We start from the raw sequence: 13,556 nt of genomic DNA on the forward strand, positions 1-13,556 counted from the left end.
AAATTTGAAAATTCTAAAATTTCAGTATTTGAAAATTTGAAAATTCTAATATTTCAATATTTGAAAATTTGAAAATTCTAATATTTCAATATTTGAAAATTTGAAAATTTGAAAATTATAAAATTTCAGTATTTGAAAATTTGAAAATTCTAATATTTCAATATTTGAAAATTTGAAAATTTGAAAATTCTAATATTTCAGTATTTGAAAATGTGAAATTTTGAAAATTTGAAAATTCTAAAATTTCAGTATTTGAAAATTTGAAAATTCCAACATTTGGATATCTAGAAACTTGAGAATCTCAAAATTTAGATTCTAAATGTCGGATAATCAGAAATTTGCAAATTCAAACATTTGAGAACTTCAAAAATTTTTTAATTTAAATGTGTCAGTAGTTAACATTTAAAAATTCTATAATATGAGTACTTAAAAATTAAAAAATTCGTCAATTCGAAACTGAAATGAACCGCGCTATATTTTTGCAACATTTGAAACCCTTTTCATGAAAAATTGCACCTCACAGTACAGAGTCATAACGTTTGCACAATGATCCATTTGTAACAAACTGTTCGAGTTCTTGCTCAGTTAAGAAACAACTACCTCGCTGTTAGCCACAGGGAAATACTTATTACGATAATTATGGAAAGAGAATAATAATTATACATGATCTTCCACACAATGTCATTGACATTTACAATCAAATAAAAGAAAGAGCCATATTATATTTTCAATTCCATAGGTTGTATTAATAACAGCTTATCTTTCGAAAAGTTTGTTCAAGGATCACCCTTAATTGCAAGACGTTAGTGAGTCATTCGGTTTCCTGCGGACGTTAATTGTTAAATTATAACTTTCACGGAACAGATTGGGCAACTTGTTACATTACGTAATTATCTGTGTTCTCGATCTCGAGAGATGAGGAAAAAGATAAACCAATGTTTCACAAATTGTTCGCGCGAACTCTTCACTGGCTGTCTTTAGGATCAAAAGATTGACGAACCCTATCACGAAACTCTATATCCATTAACTGAGACGATTGAATATTTTAGTTTACCTCATTTCAGTTTAACAGACCATATTACTTCACCTAACCTGAACTAAATTTCAAAGAAACATTTTAGACAATGTATAACAATTTTTGCTTCACCCGCTATGCTAAAATACATATTTTAGTATCTCTGGAAATTTTCCACTTATCCGCTATGTTTCCTACATCCCACGCTGTATACGGTATATTACAACTTGCAGATCGGTCTACCTGTGTATTATCGAGAATGTGGCCGAACGGAACGTGTTATTTCATAGAAAATGGGCATACGTGCATCATTTAGTCGAGAACATCACTGTGACTCGCGTTTCTGATCTACGCAACAACGTGGCTTGCGGTCCCTTTTGTAACTATCGCGTAAACTCCCACGTGCCACATTAGGCCACCTTTCATTCTCGAGTTAGAGGCACGAATTCACCGAAGAATTTACATCGCCGGTATACGAATACAATGGACTAGAATTATCCAGACGCGTTTCGATATAAATTTCGATGAGCCGCCTTATCGAACAGAAGCTGTCGACGCTCCGATATAGGGTGTCTTCCCATTTTATTGATGAAGAACTACTTAAAGTAGAGTTACTATTTATGTGCGGTGTCTTTTATGTACAGAGTCTTTTATGTGCAATGTCTTTAATATTTTTTATTGAAGAATAAAAGACGTTGCGAATGAAATGTTTCTAAGTAAATCATGGTATCTTGAATAAAGAGAGATAGAAGGATGGAAGGAGAGATGGAAGGAAGAGGAGAAAAGTGTATTTCATAAGAATCTGCTAAGGCCAGAGGACTCATCAGTTACGCTAACTTAGACCCATGTCATAGACACCCTGATAAGAAAGTTAAAAAATGATACATATTTACAATTACTGATAAATAGAAGAGAAAGTACTAGCGAGAAAGTGTTGTACGATGGCATAGTACGAAAGTGTAGGTAGCCATCTGGTGGCAGAGTTGGGAGTGTCTCTACGTGTTCTTTCCCTTCCAGTTGGTTAAATAACGTTTAGAGTGGGAATTCAAATATAACAGTGTTATAAAAATAATTAAATTTCGTTAAAGTGAAAGTTGTTCAAGCATTAGAAAAGAAAGAGAGAACAGAAAGTGAGTTAAAGTTTTAAAATAGCTACTTCATTTGCTTTGATTTTTATTGACACATTCAAGTAGTTGGAACGAGGTTAGATGACATAACCTATAAGTTAGCGGTTTATTAATTAATAAAATACAATTTTAATATTTATGGACAATTGTAAAAATATATATATATATATAGAAGAATATACCATCCAATTGTTTAAATACTTGGAACGAATTTATTCCATTGTTTGTTACTCATATAATTTGTTTACTTTTTCATTAATTATTTTAAAACTACGAATACTCTTTAGCGAAAATCACTTGCTAACAAAAATTTTCAGATTTATTAATTTCAATTATAAATCCCTCTTGAAATATAAATTAGAAGCTCATTTCTTGTAATTAATTGTATTCATAGTTGATCCAACAGAGTGATTCTTCAATATAAATATCACACTGTTAGTGTGATTAATCAATATGCTGCAAGTAGGAATGCTACAAGTAGGTCAATAGTACTTAAACTTAACAATTGTTTTCATTTGAATTGTGCTGTGTTTCTTTGATATGTGACATTTACAGACATGTCAGGTAAAAGGAAAAAAGTGACTGTAACCATAGCAAAGAAGCTGAAAGCTTTGTACAGGATTGATAAAGGTGAGCCATTGAGAAGTATAGCTATTCATTTAGGAGTAGGAATATCTACTGTTTCTGATTGGAAAAAAAACAGAAAGGAGATTGAAGATTTTTGTGCCAAGATGGTTTCTAGGGATAGCTTAGGCAACAGAGGAACAATTAAAAAAGGAAAGAATGTAACACTGGATGATGCACTGTATATGTGGTATATTCAAGAACTTGAAAATGGTATTCCTATGTCAGGACCTATCCTTAGAAGAAAAGCTCTGACTCTTAATAAAAAGTTAGGTGGTGATCCTACTTTCACAGCAAGTGTAGGATGGTTAGGAAGATGGAAAGCCCGACATGGTATAAAACTGACCCTTTGCAGTCAAAGTTTACTGGAGGATGCTGTCACTAATGACAACTCAGGTCGATTATTATTAGAAGATGATATTTTGAGTGCGCGTTTATCCACTCAAGATGAAGATGACATCCAAGACTCTTTTATTGATAGATGTCATCAAGAAGAAATAGATGTCAACCACCTAGAGGCAACAACAATGCTAGAAAAATTGATAACTTATTTTGAACAGCAAAATGACACCTTAGAGAATGATATAATGACTCTAAAACATTTACACAATCGTGTATCAAAAAAATATTTGCTGACTCTAAAACAGAAAACTACTGTTTTGTAATATAATACTCTCAGTGTATAATTATTGTATATGTCTTTCTATTATACAATTTTTTAGTGTAAATAAATTTTGTAAATATATATTTTTTTACTCTTGACCTACTGAGAATTATACATTGAATATCGCATTAGTTCTCATGAATGTATTTAGTTCAGTCTTCTCTGACAAGTTTATAGATGTTTACTATAGAAGTAATCACTACCTTATCAAATTTTATATTTATTTTAAATAAAATAATGTAAAATATATAGAAAGGATATTTTTATCAGGTAAATGTCATTTCTTAAATCTTCAATTCAAGGAATCCAAACGCTATCACGTCAATTTCTATGAAAAAATATAAAGAGATTGTATTAAATGATAAAAAGTAAAATAATTTAGATCGAAGCTAAGTAACAAGGATTTATACCTTTCCCTAAACCAGTAGCGCTCTCTCAATCATAAAATGACACGTCAATTAACCCACTTTTTCTCTACTATATTCTCGGTCTGTAATAATAATAAGTAATTGAAAAGAAAGCATAATTAAATAGTTATTAACTATATCCTGTACTCAGCGAACTTAATCACTTGTCGGATAATCGAGCCATTTTCAATCAGCCAATTGATTTACCTCACCTAGTCCAATTACTTTTTCAATGACTATCTAATCGGCTCGATAACTTAAAATAAGACGTTAGGGTGAATATCCTCCTGAATATTTTTTTATCACGCATTCCATCGTATCGTCTAGACTCTAGATCGAACGTTGAAACCCGAGAATCTCGATGGAATCGCGGCGATTCCAGTTTCTGCTCCGTCGCTCTGATTCGCTCGGCGAATTTCCAAGAAGTCTGCCTATGCCTCTCTAACGGGCCATTGAATTTCAGCAAAATTGCGTTGCGCATACTTCGTGTTGGTGGAAAAGCCTACGATCGACAGAATTCACCGTTAGATTATGAAGATGTTGCAGATTTTTGTATCCTCTTGAGCGGAAACCGAAACGGACCATTACATCACTGCTATGCAAGAAAAATTTCCGTTGCATAAATTGCTTCCTGTAAGAATTTGTATACCTTTTCCTGTCACTATTCTTTGATACTTCTTTTTTCATCTTCTTCTTTTTCTTTTTTTTAACGGAGGTGTGCTATAATATGTACTAATTCAAGTGCCTACTCAAGGTCATTGAAAAATGACCTTTACTTTTTCCCTTGCACTGCATGTTTTAATAATGAAACTACTGAAACCTTAATTCAGGTATTGTGACTATTGATACATTTATATAAATGAATATATTAATATTCTAATAATAATCTAGGCAATTTTGCAGAGTACCGACTTTTCCCGTCGTAAAAAGAAGCTACAGTCAAAATAGGGAAAAATTATGAGATTGCGTAATTATCATAATCTATTATCTTTAATATAAAATATTTAAATATATTCAAAGTATCCAGTTGATAATTTAAAAGATAAAAGATTCCTAAAAGATGGTTGCCCTGAGAGGCCCTGCAGATGTTGGAATGTTCTCACCATGCGACACTTGTACTTAAAAGAGGGCTATATACGTGCTTATATATTGATAGCATGAAGTGGAGTTTTTTCAGTGCACTGTGAACGAGCTGTTAAATACAGCGTGAAGACACCATTAAATTGGAGCAGGAATGAAATGCTCGTAAAGTGAAATGATCGGTGAAAAGTGAAATGAGGCCCTATCGGTATAATTTTTCTGTTTGATCATAGGAGAAGACGCATCGAATGATAATGAACCGTTTCACCGAGTTGAGTGGTGAAATTCGAATGAGGTCGATGACCAAAATGATACGCTTTTTACCTTGTCTAATGAAAGATAACGAGACTCAATTCAAATCCAAGATAGACATTTTAGAAAATAGAAAATGAAATGCAACGATATGAAAATGTGATAGAAAAGTCGGAAAAATTTATGGCTGTATCATATAATAGTATTTTCATCGTTCCTTTTGCATTCTTTCGAATTTACGGTCGAGAATAGGCATTGAATAATGATTTCACGCTACCAGGTCAGAGATAGCGCTGCAGCAAGCCAATTGAAAACAATTTATTCCTTTATCTTATCGTCATTCCTGCATTAATTATACGGAATGTTAAACGGTACAGATTTCTATTCACAGACGCCTATTCACTTGTTCGTATTTCCCTTTCAATCTTCTTTTATTATTATTTTCATATTTATTTTCATAGTAACGATATTTGCACTATTCGCTTGATAACTCTTCTTTAATCTTTTTCACATCCCAATACAGTTATGTTTGATACGATAGAAATAAAAATTTTGGCAAAAACGAAGAGCCAGTGTTTCTTAAAGTGGCTATACTTCGAATTATGTACATCTCTAGTCAGCTGATTTTAAATGTTAATGTATTCTGTCGATTGTTTATAGGAACACAGTCTTAGTAGTAGAATTCGTTTTACCATCAGAATTATGACCAATGATATACAATGCAAAGAGAGAAACAACTCATTACCTATAGAGAACAACTATTATCCATGTACATATATATTTTGCAAAATAGACATCCAAATCCCTCAAAATACACGGCTGCAATTTATAAAATTTTTACAGAAAACTACAAATTGATCATTTTAATCATTCTGGTAATTTTTATGCAAAACTTTGCTGTATACGTGTTTTCTTTTTTTTTCTTTTTTTTTTTTTTGGTAAGTGTGATAATCCGCAAAACTTTGGTCGTTAATTTTTTAAACGCTCTCTATTGCATTCGACAATGATTCCCGTAGTGACGTCAGAGGCGTGTAGAAAGTTGACAAGAAAAATCTACATTCCTGCATGCGTTCTGGCAGTTTTACATTCACCGTCGCGACGTGGCTGTCTACTAGAAGAATCCGACCGCGTGTACGCGCCAGATAAAACTCCGTTCCTTCATATCGTATTCTGTCGACGCGTCTCGACGGGTCACGTATGGGGGTCTTACAACTAATTACGCCAATGAGAGTTGTCGTTCAAGATGTACGGCCAAAATCTGCCTTTTGTCACTCGTGTCTCCGTTATCCGTATTTTGTAGCAGTCAAAACAACTGAATGAGAAATGGCAACTTGAAGAAAACTATACGAATTGTACACCAAATTTGAAAGAAACTGTATATACATATGTTCACTGTCAACTGTACATACATGTATATACATTTATTTCATGCATTTTCGTAACGAGCAATTTTTGTTTAAAAATGTACGACAAACACTTGATATTTAATTAATTTCTATCTATAAGAAGCTTCATAAGCTATCTAAAGGATCAACTCATCCTTTCATCCTGGGACAAAAATCGTAACACTATATTTATTCTACGTTTGTATCAAAAAAATTTAGCTTAAAACGCTTAAAATAAAAATTATGAAAAAATTAAAAATTAATTGAATTCCATTTGTAAGAAGATTCAAAAGCAAGTCAACATATAATTTATGTTTTCGTTTTAGAGCAAGAAGCAGAAGCAGCCATTACTGTCCTACATTTCTCCATTCATGCATCCTAAATTCCTAGTTTCCCCTAGTTGCGTGGTAAAGTATAAAGACGGCCCCCACCATCGCGTAGTTTGAAACAGGTTGACGGTAATGGCGATACTCGAGTCGGCACAATAACATTGCACGCGAGAATTTTTTTCCCGTGGTCGTTCGTAAATCCACGATTGACGGAACGCGGGAGTACGCGTTAAGCCTTGAAGTCTGTAACCGGAGTCTTGGTTTGTTCGCTTGCGTCTTGAGTTCCAGGACTCGCCAAGGATCTTTCTCTTCGTCTCTTTCTTTCTTTCTTCTTCTATCTTCCTCGTTTGCTACGAGCGGGCTCAACGAAGAAATGGAGGGAGAAAAGGGGGACTTTGAGAGCGGTCCAGCAACTCCCCCAGAAAACGTGTATGTGCGCGCGCGCACGCATGAGAGACGTATATACGTTTCGTTGTTAATACTCTAACTAACGTTGGATAGCGATGGGAATGATTATCGTATTTTACTCATTGTTTGGCATTCACACATTCGTTATATGCATATAAACTTGAAAATTAATTATATAATCTATATTATTGATATTGCATGAAGAAGATGAAGTGTCAATATATAATTTATTATGTATTTGAATTGGAAACTTGTAAACAATTCCTGCGTAACACTGTGTACAGATATATATAGGATTTCTATGTGATGGTCATATTTTATGGTCTTTCAAATATTCTCCATATTGATAGCTTTTATGGTAAATGTTTACAAGTTATGTTTGACCAAATGTAAGTATTTAACAGGGACGACCTTGAAACGACTTTGAGCGGAAGAATCCTTGAACAAGTGTGCTCACCGGACGATACTGAATCTGTAACGCGTGTTTACATTTGCATATTAATGAGCTTCCAAACCGGATATTTTTAGGTTCTACTTTAATTATATCGGTTGGTGTCACGCGAACATGATGTTTTGGAAGCAATGTTTCTTTCAATCTGATAATTCCTCTCGGCGTTATCTCATGAATTACGCATCTCTATTTAAAAATTTACATCATTCCATAATCTCTATTATACAGCGTTTTTTCTCATCAAACATGTCACAACATTTCTATTATAATTATAACAAACAATATTTATGTATTAATATCTTATCAAGCAGTAAGATCCCCACGATTACATAATCTAACATAACACATTTTGTCAGTCAGAAAGTCTATCAGTTCTACAGGGTGTGACATTATACATGGTATAGTTGGACGAATGGCAAAAATAAGTCAATATATACATTAAAAATACATACTCTGTTTAGATACTGCATTTCAAACAAATTTTGCATATTTATAAAATGTTAACGTCGAATAAACTCAACAAATTACCAGGCTTCGATTAAAAAACAAACAATCTTAAATATACCAATTTTCGCGTCACATTTTAAACAAAACCGAAGAAAGGTTACACCCATCGCTGGGGCTTCACGCACACGACTTTCGCCCATCGGACGAGCATCGAAAGGGACCGCTGGTGGAGGGAATGCGAAAAGTACGATTGGTGGGGGGAAGAAAAACGACTCCAAAGAGAGGGACGCAACGATAGGGAGGAAGTGAGAAAGACAGAAAAAAACGACATCCATTGAGAATTACGGTATTCGTCGAGTAGTGAGTAGAGGAACGGACAGAGTGTTGGAGGGGCTCATTAGAAACTCGAGGCAGTACGGCGCGGCGGCGCGCGCGCAATATTATTTCCTCGTGGAACGCAGGGGCTAAGGCTGATCAAATGCCGGGTACCGTTCGGGAAAGGATCGAAGTCCGCTCCAATTTCACGTGCAACGACGCCAGCGCCCCGTTATGATCGCTTCGCTTCCAACAGAGAGAAACTTGTTCCGACCGCGGAGGGAAAAGGAAAATCTCCACCGGTCTTTACGCTCCCTTATGCATACATACGTACGCAAGCGCGCGCGCGCGGTTTTCCAGCTGTCCGTCGAGCGACCTTTGCAAACGACCAGTTCTCCTCCGCGAGGAATTCTGACCTCGTAACGGAATGACTCTACGCACAAGCTATTAGACACGGGAATACGGGGACGTAAGATATCGTCACAAGGGGAAAGCTATTGCGGGACGGGTATCAAAGTGGACTCTACTGTGGGATGCAAAAATGGAGTTAGGGCAATCAGAACTTTTTTATATAAAATGCACGAATTGTTTGTTATCTTATATTATATCATAGTGGAGGATAAAAGAAAGTTTAAAGAATACAAAAGACAGAACAATTTTAGAAAAAAGATTTATAATTGATCGAAACAATAAAATTATGAACAGATATAGATAATATAGATGACTGTTACGAAATATTTAGTACAACAAGATTATTATATACAAATGTATACTATACACTAATGTATTTGTTTCAGATTGTATTACTATATTTCTAAAATTGATCAATTGATTGTGGTAAATTTTGTGAATCGTTGCCATTAACGCATAATTTAATATTTGTCGAACACTTGACTAGGTGTGATGTCAACAAAATTAACTATGAACAATAAAAGTATCAAATGATACAGTATATTCATATCAAAATATCTCCTTACTAATTCACTTTATAAATCCTAACTCTACTAGCATTTCAGACATCGATATTAATTTGTTAATGATATGGAACATGTGTAGAAATGCGATTAACCAAAATATGCAATTGATATCATCCTAACCTCTAAATTCATTCCCATCTATAATCTTTAGGTTTATAAGACGCAGATGCAGACGTGATAACGTCTTCCAGTGGGTGGAATGGCGATGGTGATCGTTGAAATTTGAAATTCGTGAAACGAAAGTGCGCGAAATTTGAAAATACCGCCCTCAATATATAGTTCTCAATAAATCAATATCTGATATTGTTAAGCTGATAATACTTATACCAATAAAGCAATAAATGAAGTAATATAGAAGAAAATTATGTACATTGAAATTAGTAATCAGTTACTAACCAAACAAAACGATGTACACGTATAATGCGTCATCACTTAGGGATTATAAAGAAAAATTCTTAAGAAATGAGGCTCAATGCGAATGGAATGATGATGATGAATGGTAAAAAATTTCAATTTCTTTCGTGCGATTTCCAGGTATCGAATAAGGCCCTTTGTTCCATTTTAAGCGGTCCTCACGCGATCCTTCTAGTTCCCTTAACCTTGCTTAACCATTCTTCGAATTTCTATGTACATATAGTTGAATATAACTATTCAATATATATTAAAATCTCGCTCTCGTTTCAAAAAAAAAAAAAAAGATTTTAGATATTGATAGAAATATTCTAGCATAAAATTGAAATAACAAATCACACGTATCAAAAGTGAATCTTTCATAGCTTCTAAAGCGCATAGTAGTATTTAATCTCCCAATTAATGAAAGGAAAGCAAACAGAAAATAAAATGAAATAGCAAAAAGTATTGCGTTTCTACAATATTTTTAAGAGAAATTTAATAAAGGTACCAAAACTGGCAACATAAAGAGAAAGCGCATATTAAAAAAAAAAAAAAAAAAAAAGAAAACGAATTCAAATTAACGCGACACTCGAAAAGGCTAATCTCGAAAAGATCAAGGATATCCTTTCGATCGATGCGACGAGTTCGCAAAGATCTCAGTGTTATGACGAAAGAAAGCCTTAAAAGAGCAAGAACTTTCGTACACGACTTTTTGCTACTGTCGAAGCGGATCACTGGATCCTCTATATTTTACACGAAATGTCCCACGTGACCCGTCGACCTTTGCGCGCGTAAATTTTCTGTTTGCCGACCAAGCAGTTCGAGGATGATAAACAAACTCGAAATCCTAATCTAATCAGACAGTATGCAGACTAGTATTTTTCTTCTCTTTCATTCGTACGAAATCTGCAAGATTTCGTTCTAATATACATACAGTAGTTACAAAAAGTACGTGCACATACCATTATTTTGCAAAGAAGCATTTTTTTATCAAGTTAAAGATTACACATTTTATTTCCGTAATATTAAATTTTTATAGTCATACTATTGAATGATATGACACTTAATATATATGAATTTAGTTAATTAGTATACAAATGCTATAATAAATACAGTGGTGTATAAGCACTTTTTGTAGTTACTATATGTACCAATGTAAATCGAATGTACATCGGACTAGATCGTTCGATAAGACACACAGTACGATCGATCGTTTCGTGGAAAGGTGACAGGTCCCTTAACCGTAGACATACCTTTTCGACGTGTGTACGAAGCTTATCCAAAACCCAAAAGCACCTGTGTGCTGAATCCGTGAGAACACTCCGTTAAATACACTTCCTAAGCACACTGTATTCACTAAAATGTGCACACTTAGGTTTTTAGTCCGTGGAGTTGTTACAAGAGATCTGATAAACACACGCGCACACGATACAAACTGAGAAACGCACGCTTCAACTTTGTACTAGCGGTAGCGTGTCGCGCGAACCGTACCGACGTCTGCGCCAATGCGTTTGCGGCTTCGAACTCCAAGCGGTTCTTCGACAATTCCCGCCGCCCTACCCCTGAAGTTAGTTTCCTCTGGAGTTTCTTTTGGAGCGCCCCACCATCCGTTTCGGTTGGCCCAACAGTGTTTCAAGAAGATTGCCAAGTAAACCTCGCCATCTATGAACTCACAATGACGCTAGATTTATTCTCTGATGATAAAGTTGGGCTCGCGCGGAAATTTGACCGATGCAAAGTACACTTTTGCATTTGTAATTAAAAAATAATTCGCATACGTACAACGCAAGTCAAAGAAATTGAAATTTTTGAATTTTTTTAAATTCCAATTCCTTCGTTTTCTATTTCACCAATGTTATAGCAGAAGTATACTTTCCGCCGGTCCATTTGAAATTTCATCATTCTTGACACATTCAATTCCGACAGAATCTGAATTATATTTTTGAGAATATTTTTAAATTTCTTACTTACTTAAAAAATTGCTTGAAATTATGCGTTAATATCGACCCGGTGGACAATGCATACACCGCACTAGGGTGTTTTAATCATTAATCACCGACGTAACACTAAATAAATACTTATCGGAGATGAAAGGACACCCTCCCCCCTCCGTTGGAATTCCCAGGAAAACCCCCAATACTGTAGCCTTTAAAAAATAACCCAAACACAATTGTTCGAGACCTAAGACAATGAGCTTAGGCTCGAGGCGATAACTAGTCGCCGAACGTAGCAGCGGTCACGGGATGAACGTTTCACCTAACAGAGGTATAGAATTGCATAGCTTTCCTTTAGAGAATTAGCCGTACCGACACTTAACAGTAAACATTCCAACGGCACCGTGACTCGCCAGACACAGACCCTATTCTTCGGGTAAGATGATCGCCAGATTTCGGTGTATCATTCACAGTATATGTTCAGCTAGCCTGAGGACCCGCTATAAATCTTAGGATTTAGTTAACTAAGGTCCTTCAAATTGACAAACGGTCTTTATTCTATCAGCTCGTAAATCTGTCATCTATTACGGGAAGATACGGGAGATCTGCTTTCCTCACGTACGACGCTTCCTGTTAGGAACTCTCTCTCAAGGACGGCTAGCATCCTTTTCTAATCACCAACATAGAAATTAACCAATTAACAGCAACGTCCATTTCCCTCACCTTCCGAGCGGAGGCTTTCCTCGACGAATCCGATGATCTCGTGCCCTTAGGCACACCCCATCATAGTTTTCCTCTGCAGCGTCATCGTGACGGAAAGTCATTCCCTTTCTTGCAGTCTCGTTAGTCAGTTATCTAGTGTCTGTACGATCGGTGAATAATCCACGTTTCAATAAAAAGTTAGTCAAGTAATCCTTGTATCGCGAGAAGTAAGTCGAGTCCGACTTAGACTTTGGAGCAAAGTACATCTGTTATCCCGTTGACGGCGGATTCGTTATCGAACCTAAGGTCCTTGTCATTAGTGTTTAATTACCGCGGCCACTTGCCAATCTTGTAACATCCATAATTGTGTTGATAAACACTACCTCGATTGTGTGACAACGATGAATAATTCCGGTGAAGTTTCATTACACGCCCCTGATCCAAGTCTTGACGATAATCCGACATATTAATCTGCACTCAAGCTTCGACATACGCAACACTAATATCGAGATGTCGTAGTGCAGCTACATTCGAAGCTGCTGATGCTCGGCCACCTCTTTGCAACTGTTTTAGCTGCGTTAGGTGATCCAAGAACAGGAACAGATTTCCACAATTCCAGTGGAAAAAGTTTCGGCATTTCATAGACGCAACACTACGTATAAGAACGCGATCATTCGTCAACGCAACGCTAATCGAAAAAATTACTGAAACAATCCCGATGAAATATATCGCAACGCTAATTCTTAGGAGAAATTTAACACGAAGTTAATATTCATAGATGAAAAAATAAAAAAAAAATATCTCAACTATACGCGATAGTCGCAAATCGCAACACTACGAAATTAATTCGACGTTATAATGTAATTTTAATTCAACTTCAAATAAAACAAAATGTGACAAATTCAAATTCTATTCTTTAATAAATTCTGATAATTATTCACGACAAAATACACTGAATACAATCGCGATATCTTACAATTCGCAATACTAAAGCAAACGCGTCTTTTCATCGCAACACTAATCCAAACCGAAGTGAGTACTTTTCC

At 35.2% G+C, this 13,556-nt stretch overlaps 2 protein-coding genes across 4 annotated transcripts in view; one reads left to right on the forward strand and one right to left on the reverse strand.

Annotated features, from left to right (window-relative positions):
* Window positions 1-11,400, reverse strand: part of Kst (spectrin beta chain, non-erythrocytic 5 kst) — a 60,210-nt gene extending 48,810 nt beyond the window's left edge. The window contains exon 1 of the mRNA XM_072015834.1: window positions 11,128-11,400. The gene's annotated coding sequence lies outside the window, so the exon portion shown is untranslated. The remainder of the gene's footprint in view (window positions 1-11,127) is intronic.
* On the forward strand, window positions 1,278-3,513 carry Cag (cag). 3 transcript variants are annotated; one of them, XM_072015235.1, is made up of 4 exons: window positions 1,278-1,974; window positions 2,033-2,145; window positions 2,537-2,619; window positions 2,698-3,513. In XM_072015235.1, exon 4 carries the CDS (start codon window positions 2,700-2,702, stop codon window positions 3,429-3,431), a length of 732 nt encoding a protein of 243 aa, XP_071871336.1. In that variant the 5' UTR covers window positions 1,278-1,974; window positions 2,033-2,145; window positions 2,537-2,619; window positions 2,698-2,699; the 3' UTR covers window positions 3,432-3,513. The 3 variants fall into 3 exon arrangements, with proteins under 3 accessions (XP_071871336.1, XP_071871338.1, XP_071871335.1); XM_072015237.1 differs by having other exon boundaries at window positions 1,278-2,145; window positions 2,460-2,619; XM_072015234.1 differs by having other exon boundaries at window positions 1,278-2,145.
* Window positions 11,401-13,556: the final 2,156 nt, after the last annotated feature.

The sequence above is a fragment of the Bombus fervidus genome, chromosome 13 (assembly GCF_041682495.2).
Source record: "Bombus fervidus isolate BK054 chromosome 13, iyBomFerv1, whole genome shotgun sequence".
Lineage (NCBI taxonomy): Eukaryota > Metazoa > Arthropoda > Insecta > Hymenoptera > Apidae > Bombus > Bombus fervidus.